We start from the raw sequence: 23,308 nt of genomic DNA on the forward strand, positions 1-23,308 counted from the left end.
GAGTGTTCCCTTTTCTCCACACCTTCTCCAGCATTCATTGTTTCTAGATTTTTGATGATGGCCATTCTGACTGGTGTGAGATGATATCTCATTGTAGTTTTGATTTGCATTTCTCTAATGATTAATGATGTTGAGACTTCTTTCATATGTTTGTTGGCAATCTGTATACCTTCTTTGGAGAAATGTCTATTTAGGTCTTCTGCCCATTTTTGGATTGGGTTGTTTGTTGTTTTGTTATTGAGCTGCATGAGCTGCTTGTAAATTTTGGAGACTAATCCTTTGTCAGTTGCTTCATTTGCAAATATTTTCTACCATTCTGAGGGTTGTCTTTAAATTCAAGGTACCCTAAGGAAGTGAAATGGCCAAGCCAGATCACTTTACTGGGAAGCTTCTGGTCGATAAATCCCACTTAGAGGCCTAAGGCTTTCCAGCTTTTCGGCTTTCTACTGGTAAAATATGCAGAGACAACCAAGAATCACTTTGACATCTGAAGAAAGCACTAACCTGAAAGACAAGAGACTAAACCAAAAGGCATATGGAGACACAAACACTACACAGAGATAAAAGCTGATTTTTATTAAAAAAATCAAATCCTTAGAAAGGCAAAAGGTCAGCAATGAAACAAGAACAAGAACTCAGAGGTCCAAAAACAACTCTTGGAAATTAAATATATGATCACAGAAATGAAAAAAACAACAGAAGTTAAGGAAATATTCCTGCAAGATGACAAAGGTATGGTAGAAAGGAAAAAAGAGACAAGATAATAAGGTAAGTCCAAGAGGTTCAAAAATCAGAGGGGACTATTCCACAAAGAAGAGACACTGGAGAAGACATAAGACAAGTATTAGAAAATTTCACAAAACTAAAGAAAACCAGTTTTCATAGTAAAAAGTTGCCCTAAGACAAACCATCACAACATTTCAGAGGACTGAGAACAAAGGAAAGACTTATATACCTCCAAAAAGTGTGTGTGGTGGGGGGCGGAGAAGGAGGTTCAAAATTCAAAATGGTATGTAATAACAATGGAGGTACAAATTCAAAATTCTGAGTGAAAATTATTGTCAACCTAGATTTTTATACCAAGTCAGACTAAGTATCAAGGAGGATTCTTTGAGGAGAGAATAGAGATTTCAGTCATAAAAGTTATGAAAATGTTTAACTCTCATGAACCCTTTTTCTCAGGGATCTACTGGAGGAGAGGGCTTTACTACATGAGAGAGTAAACCAAAAAAGACACTGACATCAAATTCAGGAAATTCAAAATCCAACATAAGAGAGAGGAAAAGGAAATTCTTAGGTATGGAGAAAGAAGAGACAGCTGTATAGCAGGCTTAGCAAACAGTCCAGATTGAAGCACACCAGAAGATCTGGGAGAGGTATCTCTAAGAAGGCAAAACTGGTAAAAATTCCTGATGTCTCTGACGTAATGAAAGAAGAATCTGGTGATGAATTAGTATTAAGTACATAAAAAACTAAGAAAATAAATAGATAAATAATTTAAAGATTAAAAAGTGAATTGAAAAAGAAAATGTATAGGGAATACAAAAAGTTGTGCAAGGAAGTAAAAGTAATTATAACAGACCACATGGCTCAGCTTGGAACAGCATTTCTAATCACAATAAGTACATATATTGACTGACCTCTAACTCTGATGGAAGAATAACAGGATAGGTAGTGTGCGTGAATGCATACAGGTGTCTGTGTGTGTGTGCCTGTGAAAGTGCTAAATCCTTATCTTCCTTAATGAAGAGTCATTAACAAATGCTTTATATTAAAAAAATTAAAAAAACTATGAATTGGGAGATTGGGATTGACATATATACACTATTGATACTATATATAAAATAGATAACTAGTGAGAACCTACTGTATAGCACAGGGAACTCTACTCAGTGCTCTGTGGTGACCTAAATGGTAAGGAAATCCAAAAAAGAGGGGGTATTGTACAGTGGAAACTAACACAACATTGTAAAGCAACTATACTCCAATAAAAATTAATTTAAAAATATAAAAAAATTTTAAAACCCTTGTAATCATGCCATTTAGATATATGGAGGCAAACAACTACGGAAAACAAACAGCAAAAATAGTTGATTTCCTTTAGTCAAAAAATTAGCTGGAAGAAATGATATGTGGTAGGGGACATAGTTATTAAGTCTTACAGAACTGTTTGACTTCTTAAATGCTATGCAATATTGTTTTGATAAACACAAAGTCCAAAACAAGCTTTTCTCAAACTACTCCATGAAGGAGCAATCTTAATTTAAAATTTTAGTCTCTAACTCCTAATCTGTATACTTTACTTTTATTTTTTCCTTTTTTCGGCTGCACTGCGCCGCTTGCGGCATCTTAGTTCCCCCACCAGGGACTGAACCTGAGCCCTCCGCAGTGAAAGCATGGGGTCCTAACCACTGGACCGCCAGGGAACACCAGGGAACACCAGGGAATTCCCTGTATATTTTTTTAATGTGCAACATATTTAACACATCTAAACCCAACAGGTTTCCTTGCCTCTAATCATCCTCCATCTTTTGCAAATGCAAATCTCACACTCCCTTGTTCAAAATCTTTCAAAATTTGAAAAGCTACTTTAAGATGTTAATTGTGTCCAAATAAAAACTAGTTTCATAGTGAAACAAGTTTGGGAAACTCTCCATCAAAAAACGTTAAAACAGCTTTTTATAAGCTTCTTAGAGCTGTATGCTAGCATGCATTGTGAGTCTCCAAATTTGTTTTACTTCATCAGAAGTCTGCTTGGGAAGTGCTGATCTACAGGATACAAGAACAAATTCCTCATCTTCATATTCAAGGCCCTTCTGATCGTCACATTCCAGTACCCACCAACACCACACCCTCTTCTAGTGAAGTTAAACTTCTTGTAATTCTCCGAGGGTCTCTTAGCAGTACTTTTCTCCCTCTCTCCATTCAAATGGCACCTCTTTCAGAAAACTTTCCCCAGTCTCTACAGGCAGAGTCAAGGACTTCCTCCTTGAGGCACTCCCTGTGCAGTGTTTAGTTCTTCACTGGCTGCCACCATGCTTCAATGATTTACTTCCTTGTGTGCTGAACCTTTAGGAGGCAGCAACTACTCACCTGTAATGTTTCTGGACCAGAATATTGAAAACAGCTTCTTAATGTTTGGAGGAGAAACAAATTATTATTAACCCAAAGTCTAAAAACACTTTAAATTAAATGAAGATATTTTAATTACCTTAGGGAAGATTTTACTACCACAGATGCATATTTGGTTACAGAAATACATCATGGCATTCAGTCTATGATGACAGAAATATCTGTACATGTGTGGTTAACTGAATTTTGGTAAGAATAATGCAATATAATTTTAAAAATAATGTAATCATATTTTAAACACAGCATGGAAGCTTGCTATCTAAAGGAATTCTGAAAGGAGTGGCTAAACAGGGGAAAATGCCAGGCCTCTTTGCAATGTACTCACATTAGAGTCCTTTTAATTTACTGTTGTAAATTTTATCTTAATGTTGAATTTACTACATGTAAGTGTGTATGTGTGTATACATACACACACACACACCTATATATATAAAGAGACAGAGAAAACAATGTTTTAAAATGCTATTTCTGCCTGAAAAATAAGAGACAGGTTTAAAAAGAACTAATCAATAGCAATTTCTTGGGCTTCCCTAGTGGCGCAGTGGTTTAGAATCCGCCTGCCAATGCAGGGGACACGGGTTCGAGCCCCGGTCCGGGAAGATCCCACATGCTGCGGAGCAACTAAGCCCGTGCGCCACAACTACTGAGCTCGTGAGCCGCAACTACTGAAGCCCACGCGCCTAGAGGCTGTGCTCCGCAACAAGAGAAGCCACCGCAGTGAGAAGCACGCACACCACGTCAAAGAGTAACCCCCGGCTCGCTGCAACTAGAGAAAGCCCGTGCACAGCAACAAAGACCCAACACAGACAAAAATAAATAAAATAAAATAATAAATTTTTAAAAAAAGAGACACTTCATCACACACACACACACAAAAGCAATTTCTTGTGGGTATCTAATAAAAGCCCAAGACAAATAATTTTGTCTTTCAGTTTTAAAATATGAAATTGAAGAACTGAACAAATATACAAAGTAAATTCAAGCTTGAGCAAGAGTGCTTTCAAGTCCAAGCCACTATGCACTTATTTTTTCTCTGTGCATTTAAAATAAACTTAGATATTTTTTTGACATGCTACCTTTAAAAAAAAAAAAAGTGGTAAAATGCACCTAAAACTTTCAAGGCTTAAAAATCAAAGAGAGCAGCTGCTATACTGTGCTTTTGTTTGAATTACTATATTTACCTGCATTTACTTAAAGCCCTTAGTATCTGCTTTAAATACCTAAGTTTTAGGAAGAAAGTTTTTGTTTTTGTTTTTGTTTTTTTAATATTAAAATGCATTGTATATAAATACCTTCCTGGTCAGCTGTCCAGATGAAAGTAGAAGTAAGAATCCTGCCAAATGCTCAAGAGCAGCAATGAGTGATCCCGTGTTTCTAAAATGAATGATCCTGTTTTGCTTACAGCCCAAGGAAAAGCCCTTAAATATTCCTTATCCCTTCAGCTTCTTCTCCCAGATCTTCAGAAGTTCATACCAATGCACTGGTTACCATAATAAATTCGGGATAGGGCAGGGTGGGAATCTTTGGGTTCACAGCTATTGGTTGAGGGTACTTTACCCATATCATTTCCTTCTTCCATCTCCCTCACTCCTGTTAAAAGGCAGCTACCATGTTGGTGGTTCTGCTAAACCCCTATTTTAGCAGCAAAATACCAGGGGGACAAATTATGCAAATAAACATCGGTACACATAAATATTCTCCTTCCTGAAACACTTGGGGGCACACTGTGTTTCAGAATTCAAAGTCTCTCATGCTTTAGAAAGATAATGAGGCACATACCTTCTATCACAAATTCTCCCAGATAGGGTTAGCATCCCATAAAAACACATTAATATCTCTACAATGACTATGAATGTTCATATTAAGTGGGACAAATAACATCCTCATATCATTCAGAATATTTTTTTGCAATCAAATGATTCTGCTGCAAATTTAGGAAAAAAAAATTCAGTTTTCAGATTTTTGGATTTGAGAATTGTGATTATGAACCTGTATTTTCCAAAAATGAAATAAATCAAATTAAAATTAAATAAAATACTTAAATTTTCTATGGCACTGAAAGTACAAAGATTCATTCCAACACTGAAAAATTAGAAGGACTGGATTCAAAGATATAAGAATCTAATTTCAATCATTAAACATTTATGTAGCATATGTATTTTATGATACCTATTTTATAGTAAACACTTCATCAGTATTATGGCTACAGTATAAAGAAAATAATAATGAAATGCTAAAATTTCCTAGCACTTTTAATAATCAAATATAAATTGAGAACTTGGGTGGGGTACAGTACATCTTTTTTTCAATCAAAAAAGATTAAAAAAATAAAAGATTACATCTATTATACATGAAATCATTATTATTAAAAGTTACTCTTAAGACATTTTCAGCTGAGTGGAAGATTCTTAATCATATTCTTAATTTAAATACATATAACTGTTCTAAGCCTGTCTCCTATTTAAGAGGACTGCTGTAAGGTTTAGATGAGATGACAGACATTTAAATATTTTACAGAGTACAAGGTAAATGTATGATATTATTATAACTGTTCAAAAGAAGTCACGTCATCTTCCAGCATCAAATAAAAGTATTATATAAACTAATTAGACTTATAAACCAATTTAGGCTTACATATTATCCCTCAAGCTACTCTTGAGGGACAGTGTTTAAAATCAACAGTAATTTAGTAACAAACAAACAAACCAAACAAACAGAAAACCCAGCCAGTAAATTACATCTAAATATTTGAATTAGGTTAAGTTCCTACCATTGCAAATCCAACATCAGCTTTCTTTAATGCTGGGCCATCATTTGTACCATCACCAGTTACAGCTACAACCTGGCGTTGTTCTGAGACAGTGCTGTCAATTATACCTGAAATAAAAGTAAGTATTTATGCCGTAAAAACAATCTGTTTAATTAATAAAGTGATTCTGCAGAATATGCTAGCTAGCCAATATTACAGACTCAAAGTTAAAAATAAATAATTAAACACAGAGAAATGGAAACTGCTGAGATGTTGGGCAAGGAGCAACTCCAGAAATTGTTGTATTAGGAGTTATATCCTGTTTTAATCACTGAAGATAAACACAATTCACCTAAGGTATCAAAAGGAAATGTATTTAGATTTTATTGGAGAAGATGATATCCACGATTCAATCTAATATTCAGTATCTATTACTATTTTAGGAAGCAGAACGCATTTCTCTATTAAGAAATTGCAGAGTAATTGTAAAATCTACTCACCTTTAACCAGTGTATGTTTGTCAGTAGGAGATGACCTTGCAAGCACTCGAAGCTTTGGCCAAATCTTGTCTATCCGCTCTTGCTCAATCTATAAATTTTTGTCAAAGTTAAAACGTGCCCAAGCCTAGTTTTCTAATTCCAAGTTAGAGACCTAGCATTTGTATCAGTGGTTCTCAAAGTGTGGTGGACAGACCAGCGGCATCGCCAACTCCTGAGAACTTGTTAGAAATAGAAATTGCTGAGCGAGACCCAAGGCCTATCTTATAAGACACTCTGAGGTGGGGCCTAGTAATCAGCGTTTAAAAAAGCTCTCTAGTCACTAACGCAGAACTGCTGTTATATATATCATTACAAGATCAAATTCTAACCATCTCCCCACTGCCTATGAAAATGGAAACTCCTCAGCATAAGTAGTGCAGGGTTTGGGGTCCCCTAAAATATGTTCCATAGCAACCTTTCCAAACTCATCTCCCATTACTCGTTTACACATATTGTACTTCTTGGGGCCAGACTGAAAAAATGAAGCGCTCACTCCCTTTAGGGCAAATTTCTTTATCACCTGTCCCCTTTATTTCCTAAAATGCTACTGTTTTGCTTCTCGGGGTGAGGGCTGCACTGATCCAGGTGCGATGCCTAACACGTAGTGCATATTCAAGATGTCCAATGAAATTGCTAATATACTAAAAATATATCAACTTAAAAAACAAAAAACGCTTACCTCTCCTTTTTCATTTCGTATTCTTCTGTTGAAATCTTTACCTTCTAGGCATAGGAAATCTTCCCCAGGATGTAAAATACCACATTTGGTAGCAATAGCCCGAGCAGTATTAATATTATCACCAGTGACCATCCTCACAGTAATTCCAGCCCTCTGACATTTCTTTATGGCATCTGGCACCTGGTTAATGTGGAAAAAAATTCACATGATGAAAGAAAATTAGTATTTCCAGGGTGGGGAAAAATCCCACTGAACAAATATACATCGCCTCATGGTCCCACAAATGACAACTTTAATTACATCTCAAGATATTATTTATTGAAGTAGTCCCAACAATCTCTTCTTTCCCCCTCCACTGCCACAGTCCTAGTTCAGGCTTCACTTTCAGTTATCATCTGACTTAATTTGCTTACATTATTTATTTGCCAAAGGCTTTTTAAAGTACCTTTTCCCCCTAGCAACCATTAGGCAATTCTTTCCTGGTTGGCTTTCCACCGTTCTGGTTTTACTGCCCAGACCACATCAGAGTAAAATGTTGCTGTTCTTTGGGGTTAAGGGAGCCTCACTTGTTTCTCCCCATTCTTATCTTTTAAGGGTTCTCTTACCTATTCTGGAACCTCCAACTACTAGCTACATGCTAATAACTTTCAGACCTACATATTTTTCCCAGCTCATTGTGAGAGCTAGATTCCTAGTTCCATCAGAAAAGTAGACATCAGAATTTGAAAACCATGTTTTTCTACCTAAGAGAAACCTAAAGATTATCTGATATCTTCAATCTCCTTACCCTGTACATCCTTAAGGGCCAGTGAGTCCTGCGATTCTACCTCAAACCTTCCCTGTACCTGGTCTCCAATGTTTGTTGCCTGAGCTACTGCAATAGCTTTTTTTAATTGGCGTCCCTGTGTTTATGTTTGCTTTGCCTTTAAAACATCTGATATACCCGACAATACAGTTTTTTTTAATATACTTTCTCAAAAATATATGATTCCTCAACTGTTATACTATAAACCACAAAGTTCTCAGTATAACAGAGTGTCACACTTGAGCTTCAGAATAGCTAGCTACCTAGTAGATAAAAAACAAGGATTTACTATATAGCACAGGGAACTATATTGAATATCTTGTAATAACCTAGAATGGAAAAGAATAAAAAAAAGAAAAATGTATGTATAACCGAATCACTTTGTTGTATACCTGAAACTAACAGAATATTGTAAATTGACCATACTTCAATTAAAAAAATACAAGATGAACAAATATTGCACTATTGATCACCCTTACACTAAAAAAAAAATTCATTGTTAGGTGAAATGCAAATTTAATTGGGCGTCCTGTATTTTACCTGGAAACCCTACTTCTAGATCTAACTACCAGTTCACAGGAAATAGAAGGAATGCAATTGGCAAAATCTATTATAGAATGTAGAATACTCTCTAGGACACATGTCCTTCTACAAATAATTTCCAAAGAAACAAGTGTACTTGCTAATTGAAAGAAAAAAACAATTTGTTCTTTGACAGAGAAATTGCAAGAATGGAAAAGGGAGGAAACCTACAGATCCTTTAGATTAAAAGAGACTTGAGAGTCATGGCAATAAATTTAATGTGTGGATTTTGGATCCTGATTTGAATAAACATTTGTGACACAATTTAGGAAATTTTAAAAATAATGAATATTTAGGAATTATTGTTAAAAGTTTTAAGTATCATGGTTGTGTTTCACAATAGAATTTTTAAAAAAAGAGTAGTTTCCTAGATTTATCTAAATTTTTTTTCTACTATACACAGCTTGATAGACGAATAATCAATGTATTATTTTTGTGCCTCTGCTTCTGTAATTCTCTTTGCCTAGAAAACCCTTTCCTGTTCTTCTCTAACCAGAAAATCCATGTCGATCCTACTAGAACAGAGGTCGCAAATGCAAATACCCACAGGGCCATGCGGGTAACAGAAATGAGGAAAAAACACTGAAAGTGACAAATCCAAGACAATCCTAATAGAAGCGCACTCAGTTCTAGTCTTTTTTTTTTTTTAATCAGTGGAAATGCTGACAGAATCTATAATTTCAAGAGAAAGCAGAAACCCAGATTTGTGTGTACTCTCTCAAACCTGATGTTTTAAACACACACACACACACACAGTCCACAGATAACTTGATTGAAGGCTAACTTTGGCCTATAAGCTGTTTGTGACTTCTATTGTAAACAGTGTAAATGTAACATCTCTGGGAGCTTTCATGGCCTACCTAGACAGAAATGTGCTTTCATATTATACATCCCTCTATTGTTTAAAAAAATCAATATTTGATTTTGAAAAGACTGGTCTGCTGTATAAATGTATTTCTCACTTCTCATCTGAGATAGAAAGTAACCCAGATTTGTCCATCTTAGTACTCACTGGGTGGTACCCTGAGATCATTTGGAATAGGAAGCAATGAATAAGAGGCAGAAACCGGTCTTGGTTAAAGCTATGTGGCAAATAATATTTAAGAAAGTAAACTAAATTTATTAATAGTCCACTAACCACCAAATACTTCCACTTAAAACTTACAAACTACCTCCACTTTTACAGATAAACTGAAGAGAAGCCAAGCACCTTGTTTAACTATCTATGCATATGCAATAAAGCTGGATTTATTCTAGATATCTAATTAATCAAGATTCTCTACATCAGAACTGTACAATCCAGAAGATCCACTCGGGAAAGCTACGTCCTATTAGATTGTCTCATTTTAGTATGAAAGCACTCATCTCATTTTGTGATACTGAAGAAATTAATTGCCACTTACATGTTTAAAAAAAGATAAAACTGTCCATCAACCTCAGTGCTAAGAACACAAAATGAGCAATACATTTTCCAAACACAAAAGTTGAAAACATCCTGACTTAATATTATATTTAGATAAGATTTAAGCCATAAATCAATGTGTAAAACTTCGAACGGTTTTCCTTTGACCAAAGGTTGGCAAACATGATCCACCTGGATGTTTCGTAAGCATCTGAAACTCCAGAACCCCAAACTTGATCTCTAAATAGGCAGCTCCGCCTGACTCTCTTATTACATTGGTAATACCATCTACCAGCCACTCAGTTATGCAAGTTGGAGACTGATTCCCCACTCCTCCAGAAGAGATCTAATTGTAGAGATATCTCAGTCCTAAGCTTACTGCTCTAGCTACACACTTTCCTCAAGAGATCTCCTTTAGCCTCATATGTGAATTCTCCAGCCTACTTCACTTTCAGGCTTCTAGGTTCAAGTGCCTGCTTGACATATAATTGGATGTTTCAGAGATCTCAACAATGTCAAAAAGAGTATATCCAAACCCAACATATTCATTCCTATTGGTTCTACCTCTATTTACTTTAAAGTCATACCTTTCTTTCCATCTTCCCTGCCACAACTATAGTTCTAAGCCATGGTCTTCTCTTGCCTGGGATCACTGCAATAATCTCATTGGGTTCCCTGCTTCTACTCCTCTTTTTCATTTCTCACATAGTACCCCAAATACTATTTTAACAACCTGAATCATGTCACTTCCCAGCCTGAATTTCTTCAACGACTTCCCACTGAATTTCAGAATAAAATTCAGAGCCCTTATTGCCTAGTAAGGCCAAAGATAATCTTCGTCTGCCCTTTCTTGTCCAAACTTACAGCCACACTGGCCTCCTTTCCACCTTTGAAAATCTAAATACTTTCTCGCCTCAAGGGTCCTGTATTTTTTGTGCCATTTTTCTGGAATACTGTTCTTGCAGCTATTTACATGGCTGGCTCACTTTTAGCCATCAGACCTCAGCTCAAATGTTACATCTTCAGATATCCTTAAGGTGGTCTCTGTTATCTTTATTTTATCACCCTGTGCATATCCTTTATAGCCCTTATCACACTTGTAATAGTCATATCTGATGCTCCCCTGCTACCCCACGCCAATTAGAATATAAGGCCTATGAGGGCAGGGGCCAAGTCTTATTCCTCACAGGATGTGTCTTCACTTGGCATACTGCCTATGTACCTATCACTTTATCTGTTGTGTTACCTCTCTAGAGTGTAAGTTTCATAATTGTTTTGTTTAGTGCAGTATTTCCAGTTCCTAGAAGAGTGCCTGGCACTACACACTGGATGTTGAATCAATTAGTTGATGACAGCCACTGAACAAAAGCTGTTTTTGCCTTTGTGCTTTTATTCATGTTGCTTCTTTGCTCACAATGTGCTTACCGCTCACTCTCTCTCTTGGTCTAGCCAATACCTGTTCATCCTTTGAGACTCAAATCAGGTAATTAACCTCTAGGAAGTCTTACTTGACCTCTCTCATGGTTAACATAACACAGTATGGTCTTTAAGCCCATGTATTTTATACAGAGCTGGGTTTGAACACACTAGCTCTAATGTCTAGAGCTAACCTCTATACATCTCAATTTTTTTTCATCTTTCAAATAAGTAATAATACGTATAACTCAGAGGTGAATATTAAATGAAATAATACATGTAAAGCACTTGGCATAATATGTGGCACACAGTAAGAATGCAATAAAAAGATATAATTACTTTAGAAGATTGGGGGCTCATGTTCTGTGCTCATATAACATGCTCTGCATATGTATCTAACTATGTACTAACATCCTGGTTATAATTATGTGTTTGTCCATCCCTGCCCAGGACAGTGACTTCTTTGAGGCCAGGAACCAGATCTCAAAAATCTTTATGTCTCCAGTATCTTAGCATAGTGGCTGGCACACAGCAGTTGCTCAATAAACTTAAAAAAAAAAAAAAAAAGATTTAAAGAAGAAAAGCAAAGTCTAGAGCTGCGGACTGTCCAATATGGTAGCAAGATGTTTAAATATAAATTGAAAAAAAAATTTTTTAAATTCAGTTTTTCAGTTGCACTAGCTACACCTCAAAATCTCAGGAGTCACATGTGGCTAGTAGCTATGATATGGAACAACACGGAACAATTCTATGGTTGCAGAAAGTCCTATTGGACAGTGCTGGACTACAGACCATGAAAACAAATAACTTAATGGCATTTACTATGTAATTTAATATAAATATCAATTGAAAAAACCTACCTAGTTCAAGGCACTGGTTATGCTATAAACACACAGGATCCCAAAGAGAAGTTATCTAATTAAAAACCATAAACAGGTAGCACATGCATCACAAGCACTATTATTTCACTTATCTTGGATTCACATAGGAGAGAAATAAAATCACAAACACTAAGAAGTTTACTAGAAAACTCATTACAGTTAGCGCCTTCTGCACATGCAGAACACAGAATGTTTCACCACCTCAGGTCTCACAGGGTCTTCAATCCCCACAACAGCAATGCACGTAAGGCCGGTGACAATATCATTTTCATTATCCCATTCTGGTTCTGGTTCTCCTGCTGGGAAATCTCTGAATGCAAGACATATGGTTCTCAAGCCTTCTGATGCCATCGGTTCAATCACAGTTTTTACAATATCATCACGGTCCCTTGGTCTGAATACTTTTGCCTCACCATTAGCACTCAAGATTTTGAAACACCTATAAGGAAACGTTGAATCCAAACATCAATAATTAACAAAAATAATGGTTAATGCCATTTAAGTGAACTGGAAGGACTAGACTCATGGAATCTGATTATCTGGAATTCAGAGAATCACATATGTTGTGTTTTTACAGACTTAAATCATATTCACTTCTCACCCTCCCCTTTACAAAATACGTTCTCTTTTTATGGTTCTCACTTGACCATTCTCCATTCAAGTTACTTTAGACACTTCTCTTTTGGAAATGCAGGGCTTCTAAATTTTCACAAAAAACCCCAGTGGCAGAGAAGAATAAACTATATGCCTGTCCATTTTGGTACAGAATTAGACATTAACTTTAATTAACACAAAATTTCCAGATATTTCCTTCTTTTAAAGTAAAAAACAATGTTCAGTCAACCCTTACCTGAGATGCTGTTTCATCACCTATATTGTTTTAACCATGAAAGAAAAAAAATAACTTACTGTTAAAATAAGCACTCTACTAGAATGAGAGAGATAATGCCAAAATAGTTTTAGTTTCAGTGAAACTAACTACAACTCTTTAACTGTGTAGTAAATAAAAGTTACACTGTATACTTCCCTATTTAAAGTTTATTTTTTCACATTGCCTCTTTATGTTCCTCTCCCTTGGTGATGCCACTGCCTCCTGCTTCTAGGCAGGTGATTCCCAAATCTCCATCTTCTGTTTTGATCGTTTTCCAAAGCTTTCCACTCTGACAGTCTACTCAGATGTTGTACCGTACCTTAAATTTACTGCATGCAAGACTAAAGGCTGTCTCCTCACTGCCCATTGAACAGACATCAACATTACTCCCAATAATTTCAATGTTAAGTCTAAACTCTCACCTGAATACTTCCTTTCTCCTCCTCATCTACATAGTATTAACTCCTAAGTCCTATGTATTTTGTCCTCTGAACAGTCTTCCGAATGTTCCCTCTCCTTTCTATTCCCCCTGCTACTCTACTGCCTTCTTCTGGCTCTTACTTCAAGCCAGAGCTACCGTAATAGGCTTTTAAATGATATCGGTCTCCAGTCCATCCTTTCCCCTGCCCCAACCCACCTTATTCCCTGATGCAAGAATTATCTTCAGTCCCACAGCTATGCTCATTCTGCTACCTGATGAAAAAAATTCTTCAGCTGCATTATCTGGCCTACTTAACTGTTTTAACTGCTCAGGCTAACATTTAGGAGACTCCATAACAAAAGTAAATCTCACTGTGGAAAGCGTTATTGTATACTTAGTAACACTCCATGCTGGATGTTTCACATGTATTATTTTATTTCAGTGTCTTACAATTGGTGGTCATCATCCTCTTTTTCAGTGAAGGAAAATGGAAGCCAAAGGAAGAATCTTCTCAGCATCCCAAAACTACTTAGTTGCAGAAGAGCCAAAGCCTGATGTGGTTTTGACTGAAAAATCTCCCCCAGACCATCTACCTGCTTCCCAGCAAGCCACGGATGCAAGGTTTCTAACATTTCACAGAAATCAGATAACCAAGCATATGTAAAGGGAAGAAAGATGTCCTGTGGGCCACAAAAGCCCATCACCACGCAGCTGAGCTGTCGGACTATTAGCTATTACCCCAATATGGTCTGCATATTCCCATTTCCTTCCCTCCAGTGTGGCTTCCTTCAACTTGATCTTACTTCATAGTGAAACCTATCTTAAATGCTACACCCTTCATAGTATGACCTCTCATCTTAAAACTTTGTGTACATCTGTCATATTCTGCATTTTCATTTATATGTATTTTCTCTTAAACCTGTTAGATTATAATCTGACAAGTGTTCATTAAGATAACACTGGATTATAATCCTCATATAAGCTAATTAAAATTGGAAATATTTTAAATATTACAATTTCAAGTGAGTTCTAATTTTCCCAAAATGCTCTTAATTAAAAAAAAAAAGAGTCTGTCATACAGAGTGAAGGAAGTCAGAAAGAGAAAAACAAATACCGTATGCTAACACATATATATGGAATCTAAGAAGAAAAAAAAAAAAGGTCATGAAGAACCTAGGGGTGAGACGGGAATGGAGACGCAGACCTACTAAAGAATGGACTCGAGGATGTGGGGAGGGGGAAGGGTAGGCTGTGACAAAGTGAGAGAGTGGCATGGACATATATACACTACCAAATGTAGAATAGATAGCTAGTGGGAAGCAGCCGCATAGCACAGGGAGATCAGCTTGGTGCTTTGTGACCACCTAGAGGGGTGGGATACAGAGGGTGGGAGGGAGGGCGACGCAAGAGGGAAGAGATATGGGAACACGTGTACATGTATAACTGATTCACTTTGTTATAAAGCAGAAACTAACACACCATTGTAAAGCAATCATACTCCAATAAAGATGTTAAAAAAAAAAGTTTTCTACTTCTCTACTGGAATTAAAAAAAAATCAAAATAATTTCAACACCTGTAATAACAAAAAAGCATTAGGGAAATTATACATAAACATATAATGTCAAAATTGAGGCGACTGGTGTCCATAAGGACAGTACAAAAGAAAAGATTACCATTCAAAATGACAGCAGATATTTAAATACGACGCTGCAGCAGCATAAATATGATAAAACCTCACTCTGATATAAAAGGATTCTCAAGATCTAGTTTTAATGCTTTGCTGTTCTAAATACTAATATATAATTCATTCATCACTATCTACAATGCAGTGTTGAAGACATAAACGGCAGTTTTTCTTCCCAGAGGCTTTTATTTTTCATGATCTTACATAACAATGGAGTCAACATGTTTAAGAATAAATATCAAAGTTCACTTCATTAACCCTAGCAGATTGAATGTAATGGGCTTATTTTCCCTGTAGCAAAATATTAAGAAATAAAAGAAGCTGGAGTATGAAAATGACAGAATACCCTGGGCAAAAGAGCGATACCATTAAAATATACTGAAAAACTCCAAGGTCCTAGCAAATGCCTGATATTCACAAAAAGAAAATAGCAACAATATTAACATAGTAGATATTCCATAAAGCAACTATAGTTAGCAAATTATTCATCTAAGCATTTTACTCTTACTTTTTCAGAATTATCTCAGATGCACCCTTGCTGAATATTCGATAACTTCCATCTGAATTTTTCAGGACAGTACTCATGGACTTTCTAACAGAATTGAAGGTGTAGACTTTGTACAGTGCTTCTTCTGGTATTTCATTTCTAACATCCTGATAATCCCGTTTTAAATCCAAAAGAAGTCCCAACAAGGCACATTCAGTTTTATTACCAACATGACGGGGTAATCCACCCTCTTTCTCTGGTGGCTATAAGAAAAAAAGGTTTAGAAGCTAGCATCATCTTGATTCTCTACGACAGTTTAATTTATAATGTAAAACAGAACGAGACATTCTAAAACAAAATTATACAGAATTACATAGAAGACTTCTATTAGTTTTAGCATTTCAAAGAGGGACATAGAAAAAGTAAGGTAGAAAGAAGCTCTGGAGCAAAGATGACATGGATTCCAATCTCAGCCCTGCCAGTTACTAGCTATGTGAACTTTTGGCAAATTACCCAACTGCTGTGGTCCTTGGCTTCAGCATCTGGAAAATAGGAGCTCTTATGACCCAAGAATTAAATAAGACATGTAACTTTTAAAGTTGGTTCCTGACACATATGGGACTTAAGAAATTTTAATTCCTTTCCTTTTCTCTTGTTTTCACTGAATGTTTACATTAAATAATTCAAAACTAAATCTACTTTACCAATTTTTATGGCTTAAAATAAAAGTATAAGCATTAAAATGAAGCACTGTTGACTTAAATATATATAAAAACTTTATTTCCTTCACAGTATCTTCCCAAATACCTTCTTATGTAATCACCACAACAGTATTAAGGGCAGATGTAACCATCTTTACTTAACAATTGAAGAAAGCAGAAACTAACACACCAGTGTAAAGCAATTATACTCCAATAAAGATGTTAAAAAAAAAAACCAAAAAACAATTGAAGAAAGTAAAGCTCAGACTTTCAGCTAAGGCAAAGCTAGATCTAGACTCAAGATCTCATAACTTTCCAGTCCAATAATCCAATTCATGAAATACTAATTTTGTTTATGGTCTTCACCCACAAATCACTAGAACACATATCAGCCAATTTCATGCTTCATGTTTGTTACAAATAAGACTTTTAAAACTTGCAAAGTTAAAAATATTTTATTCTAAGGTAGTAGAATTCTAGAATTACTTTATTCAGTTAGTCCCAAAAGGTTTAAGGATCACCTTATAGGTAGGATCTACTGAGAAACCAAACAGCGCATATAGCAAGCATATATAAAACATATTAAGCTGAAATCTAGTCTCAAAATCTTCTCTAGTAAATTGAGTTAACTTTCTATAGCAAGATAGACTAGTCTTTCACAAAATGAGCAAAGTAAAAATTTAAAATTAAGGACTTATTCTGGTTGTTAGGCTCAAGAGTTTCTAAACGCAGGAAATTCAAAACACAGGAGAAGAAAAATACAAATAGAATGTATATGTTGATCAACAGATCTTACTAGTAACACAAATTGTATCAAAAGAAAATTAAATACAGTATATGGATATATGCCTTTTAAAAACTTAACACAATTTATTTCTTCAATTTATAAATAGTAATGATAGAGCTTAAAAGCTACATACAGTCAAATCATCACAAATTGAAAAATTAATTTTCATATATAAATTAATTATTAAAGAAAGCTTACCAATATTTTTGATGTATAAGCACAATTCACAGAAATTCCTGTTACAAGGTAGGACAAAATATTTGGTGGAATAGCTTCTGGTTCAGGAATCTTTTTATAATGTTTTTCATTTATGTAAGCTTGAACAACTGTCATTCTGTTCATTGTCAATGTTCCTGTTTTATCTGAACAAATAGCTGTAGCATTTCCCATGGTTTCACAAGCATCCAGATGCCTCACTAAATTATTATCTTTCATCATTTTCTACAGTGACCAAAAAAAGTAGTTAAGCTACATATAAAACCAATGACCTCATTATATTAAAATGATTATAAACTGCTTTAAAATCAGAACTAAAACTCCCAACTTTACATGGATACACAGTATAAAGCACCGATTTAATACCGGAAGAATTTAGTATATTTGACCTATTCAAATAAGCTAAATAGAGTACTAGCTTTCAGTGGTTTTAATCATTTCCCCACTACATAACATAATCTAGTAAGTGAATACAGATACCTGCACCCATATGCAAATCATGTTGACTATATGCCTCCAACACTTCTGTGAAGTGTCCTCAAATTACAAGAGCTATAGTAATTTGTACTCTAAGTACAGAGGTACTTACAGCCATGTAAGAGTATATAACATGTAAGGATTAAGTCTCCTTATTAAGTGGAAAACAAAAGATTCTAGAATCAGTCACCAAGGAAAAAGTAGCTTATCAGTTAAATATAGAGTTTGTGGGCATGTAGCTGCTTGATTTTTTTTTTTTTTTTTGAGTCTGATAGATTGAGGTAACATAACAAAACCAGAAAGGATCATTTTTATCTTTTCCATATGTTGGTACACTTGGTCTTCTCATCCTCAGGATCATCCCTTCCTCTTATTTACAAGAAAAAGATAGTTTCTAAAAAAAACAAGAGCTTCACTGTAGCTCCAAAAAGCATTTAGGTTAAAATGCTTGATAATTGATTCTTAAAACATACCTGGAATGGGTTAAAACCTGTAAAGAGTTATTTTACAAAGTATGTTCCGTGACTACTAATATGCAAGATACTGCAAGAAACTGATTCCTTGAAGAAATAAATATGGGGAAGGAAGATTACTGTGATTTACATTAATACGAACATTAAAAGAAAGAAGTTCTGCAGTAAAGAAAATGTGTTCAGTTTTGCCAAACACTAACAGAGGAGCCATAAGGACCACACCTCAATGAAAAGAAAAGTGACTGGTAACATTTGGGCTAAAATAAATATTTAATAAAAACTTAAAGAAAAATGCTCTTTTTATTTTCTATGAAAGGACTGCAAATCAATCCTGCCTATAACTTTTTGATCAATTGAAAAATTAATATCATTAAAGACTATTCAAAGTGAACTAATGACAGTATTGATAAAATGACTGATTTTACCCATGTGTCTAAAACTTATATGTTTACCCCAATTATTTCTAATTATTTTAAAACATCAAGTAGATGATTACACTGTATTTCATTTTTACTTTGACACATTTACCATTTTACTTTTGAAACAAAAGATGTGAAATGCCTAAAAATGAACTCAAACAGTAAGCAAAAAATATTCTTATCATGACACATCTGTTGAAAATTCTTGGGAACACTGAAGATAAGAGTGCTGGAGCAGAAACTATGACCAATTACTTTGTATTGCTCTCTGTCAGCAATACTACTTAAGGAGAAATATTAATTAATATTAGAAAATTGATAAGAGCAGCATTCTTTCATCAGGTATAATTTTACATGTGAAGCCACCTTTTCCATGTAAGATATAAAACTGATTAAAAAGTAGATTAATAATCTTCAAACAGAATATTCCTTTAGGTAACCAGCAGCTAGCAAAGCCAATGAAGCTCATTTTTTCAGCATTCTACTAAGAGAACAAGGAGGAGTTAAGCTACTGTAAATGGAGTGGTCAGAGAAGGTGATATGTGAAGAGACCTGAGTAAAGTTAGAGAGCTGATGATTCAAAGGAAGGAACACAAAGGTCCTGAAGTGAGAACAGGGTTGGGGTATTTGAGAAACAGCAGGAAGGCTGGTGAGGCTGGACCAGAGTGGGAGAGAGAGGTGGGAGATGAACACTAGAGGAAAGCAAAGGCCAGGTGGGATAGGGCCTTGCAGGCCATAGCAAGGAGCCTTGGATTTCATTCTGACAAGAAGCCACTGGAGGGTTTTATAAAAGGAAACAAGATGATCTGAATTATTTTTTAGAAACATGAGTCTACCATGTGAAGGCAGGACCGTGGGGTCATGAGGGTCCAAGTGTGGAAACAAGGAGGCCTTAGACGGTTGGATTCAAGTAAACCTCTCTGCTCTTGTACCACAGGCAAATGACAAACATGCTTACTTCAATGTTACAGATTGGAAACAGGAGGGGACAGGACAACATAACTATCATATGAGGAAAATGAAGCTAGAACTTTCCCCAGCAGAGTTATGCTTAGCTTTGTGTCAAGTCTGCCATCCCAAGAATGTATAGGTCTCGATGCAGAGATCTTCAACTGGGGGGGAGGAGAAGGGAATCGATGACAGTGCTAAAGAAAACAGTGTAAATTTATGGAAATCCCCTAGTTCCAGAACCCAAGAGAAAAGAGCAACCAGTTGTACATTTTCTACACCAGCTGAGACTTTCTTTTCTACTTACCTTGACTGAATAAGCCAGTGAGATAGTGACTGCAAGTGGAAGACCTTCTGGCACTGCTACCACTAAAACCGTAACTCCAATAATGAAGAACTTCACAAAATACTGTATGTAAATCGGTGTGCACTCAGCAAGCCACGGTCTCTTCTGAACCCAGAATGTATCAATTACAAAATATAATACGAGAATGATAACTGTGATGGCAGACATCAACAAACCTACATAAAAAGGAAAATGTAATTATTAAATATTCTAGACACGATTCATTGTCATTTACATATTAGCCACTGGAAGAATTAACTACTTTGTCGATATTTATTTTAATTTCGCTGAGAAACTGTTATATCCTTTTTTGTACTTAACTCATCACTTGACATTATCAGATTTAATTTCTGCTTCCAAGTATGGTCCAGAAACCCAGGAGAAGTGGGAAAAGAGTGTTTATGATTCTTTTCTAGACTTAATTGTATCTTCAGTCTTCTACTAAAGCCAAGACAAAATAATAAGCAATGACAAGGAAATACCAAAAGCTTAATATAAGCTGGTGCTCTACACGTTGGCAAGCTGCTTTCATGACAAAAGGGAAGTTGATAAGAACCTGATCAATGGGGAGACCTGGAATTAAATACCGAACCCCATGTTTTTTATGGAAAAAACCCACAAATTACCAAAATTACTTAATTTTTTTCATCTATCCTTACTGCTTTATTAACTTAGCAAACCAACAGTTAATCATATATTACAAATCATTTACACCTTTCTGTTTTGTGGGATATTTAGCCCCTTATAAATGAGTATTACAAAATAAGGCATGTCCACCTATCTGGGTCTAATAATCCAATTCAATGTCTACTAAAATACCATCACCATCTTAAATCCACCCTTTTCCCCAACACTGTATGTGTCAGTATTACCACTTGGCTACATATTATCAAAAGCAAATATCTGCTATTAGATAATAAGCTTTTTGAGGACAGAAGCAAAAATTAACTTTTTCCAACATAGTCCTAGGAAGTAACAGATGCAATGATTATATGTAATGATGCAATGTAAGTGACTTTAATAGTGTAGTCTGATTTAGCCCACACGTGTTCTTTCATAAAGATGATACTGTTGAAGGGCATGCTATGTTTTTAGCTAAAGCTCTGTTTTATTTCCTCTGAAGAGGAGTTCTGTTAACAGGTGTTTTCTCGTGATGGTTGTAATTTATAACTTCAGCCTCACCAGGATGATCCATTCTAACTCTAACTAATCCATTCAATTTAAGTTAACTATAACGTTTAGAAAAACACACACCTAATTGTTTTTTCATAGTCAGAAAAAAGATAAGAAAATGTGCGGTGAAATTTCTTTTTATTAAAATATAGCTGGGTAATCTTTACGGAGTAAACTCACTGCTAAGCCCTCTCTCTACTGCTCCCAGAAATTCAGAGGGGAGTGCGCGGGCTTGTGAATTGGGCAGCCTTAGGCGCTAATCCTAACCTGACCACTTATTTATTAGCTAGTTGACAGAGGACACTCCCTCTACATAAAATGAGGATAACAGTTCCCAAGCTGCAAAATATTATGAGGATCTACAGTAACTCAAAGGCCTGGTACATTGTAGATAAAACTGAAAATACTTTTAACTCCTCTTCCACTCACAAAGCAATGATTTCCAGTCTTAAGTGTGTCAAAGATGATTTGTAAATAGAAAGGCAGCATATTTTAAAACAAAACATCTTATTTTCTTGTACATATCATACCTGCTTTGCCAATCTGAACAGCCAGCTTTGTTAGTTTCCCTTGTAAAACAGATTTTTCCTTTTTTGGCAAATTTGCTTTCTTTTTGTCTTTTTCATCACCATCTCCACCTTCTTCACTCTTCAAAGGCTGCATTTCCATGGCTGCACCATCCTGGGCTTTTGCTACATTGAAGAACAAATATAACTTCACTACATTTTAAAGGCACACGTAACTGATAACATTTTCAAGCAATTTTGGGGGAAAAAAATCAATTTCTTATAGAAACACAAACACTTAAACACTTAGCTTCCTGTGTATGTCTGTGCCTACCCAGAGAAAATAAGACAATTAGTGACACTAGGTTTTGAAACTCTGTACCAGATTTGAGAATGTTGAGCTAGGAAATAGGGATGAGGCCTAAGAAGAAATACAGGGTCCTGAAAGAGCTAAATACCAAATCATTTTTCTTCCTGTGTGTTGTGTTAGATAATGAGACTCATTCCAAACACCATAAATCCCTCCCATATAAGTTATGACCATAATGTAGAACATTATGTAGGACCACACATATAGAGAAATGCACATACGCTTACAGACTATTAAATAGCTGCAAAAAAATTTACATTTTATTTCTTATGCATTTTTGCTAGCAATCATATTGTAACCAATGATAAAATACTGAAATGCTTAAGTTTAAAGTTATCTACATCTGGACCTTTCTAAGCTTACTACCACAGGTCATAATTAAAGTCTTATTAACATTGTAAAGGCAGCATGAGTCAGGCACTGACAAAAGAGACATTCACCCAAGTAATACAGATTGTTAATTTTCCGTATATAGCCTACTTTTGGATGAATACAGTACACAAGAGATATATTTGTGGATATAATGAGAGCAAGCTAAGTGTACTTTTACCCTCCTGAATTTACCTTTGTTGCGATTCTCAATAGCTCCGTCTTGTTTCTTATCTGTAGGAACAAAATGGGAATTAAAGCTTTCCAAAAGAAATGAATACAGCCATGTTAAATTATGCAAAGGTAGCTCACATTTCTATAACAGAACTGTTACACAATGGGGTGTGTGTGTGTGTGTGTGTGTGTGTGTGTGTACAGATTAGAAAGTATTTGGCCCATAATGACCTTCTGGCTCAATCACTCCCTAGGTCTTAACCATGGGGGGACACTCCAAAATAATTTGGGGCATCTATATTTGGTTGATTTCTCCATAAGACTTTACTCTTTTTTATGCTGCAATACACCCAAATATGGTACAAGAGGTTTTCAAACTAAATACAGATAGAAGCCTAAGAATGTGGAAAAGAGAAGGGCTAGAGGGAGGAAGGAATGTCATAGGAAGACAACAGGCACACAGGAGAACTCTGATGGGAATGAGAACCAAATTGGTATGTATAAAAGATAGGTGACGGGCCTCCCTGGTGGCGCAGTGGTTGAGGGTCCGCCTGCTGATGCAGGGGACATGGGTTCGTGCCCCGGTCCAGGAAGATCCCACATGCCGCAGAGCGGCTGGGCCCGTGAGCCATGGCTGCTGAGCCTGTGTGTCCGGAGCCTGTGCTCCGCAACAGGAGAGGCCACAGCAGTGAGAGGCCTG

General features: G+C 35.8%; 1 protein-coding gene across 6 annotated transcripts in view; it reads right to left on the bottom strand.

The window, feature by feature from the left end:
• ATP2B1 (ATPase plasma membrane Ca2+ transporting 1) overlaps positions 1 to 23,308 on the bottom strand; it is a 140,495-nt gene that overhangs the window by 20,169 nt on the left and 97,018 nt on the right. For all 6 annotated transcript variants that reach the window (XM_055085243.1, XM_055085244.1, XM_028490428.2 and 3 more), the window contains exons 7-15: positions 22,630 to 22,668; positions 21,720 to 21,881; positions 19,978 to 20,192; positions 17,336 to 17,578; positions 15,671 to 15,912; positions 12,387 to 12,624; positions 7,100 to 7,279; positions 6,382 to 6,469; positions 5,903 to 6,009 (exon numbers count right to left, since the gene is read on the bottom strand). In XM_055085243.1, coding sequence (XP_054941218.1) covers positions 5,903 to 6,009; positions 6,382 to 6,469; positions 7,100 to 7,279; positions 12,387 to 12,624; positions 15,671 to 15,912; positions 17,336 to 17,578; positions 19,978 to 20,192; positions 21,720 to 21,881; positions 22,630 to 22,668 — 1,514 coding nt within the window. The remainder of the gene's footprint in view (positions 1 to 5,902; positions 6,010 to 6,381; positions 6,470 to 7,099; positions 7,280 to 12,386; positions 12,625 to 15,670; positions 15,913 to 17,335; positions 17,579 to 19,977; positions 20,193 to 21,719; positions 21,882 to 22,629; positions 22,669 to 23,308) is intronic.

Source organism: Physeter macrocephalus, chromosome 6 (genome assembly GCF_002837175.3).
Source record: "Physeter macrocephalus isolate SW-GA chromosome 6, ASM283717v5, whole genome shotgun sequence".
Taxonomy (NCBI): Eukaryota; Metazoa; Chordata; class Mammalia; order Artiodactyla; family Physeteridae; genus Physeter; species Physeter macrocephalus.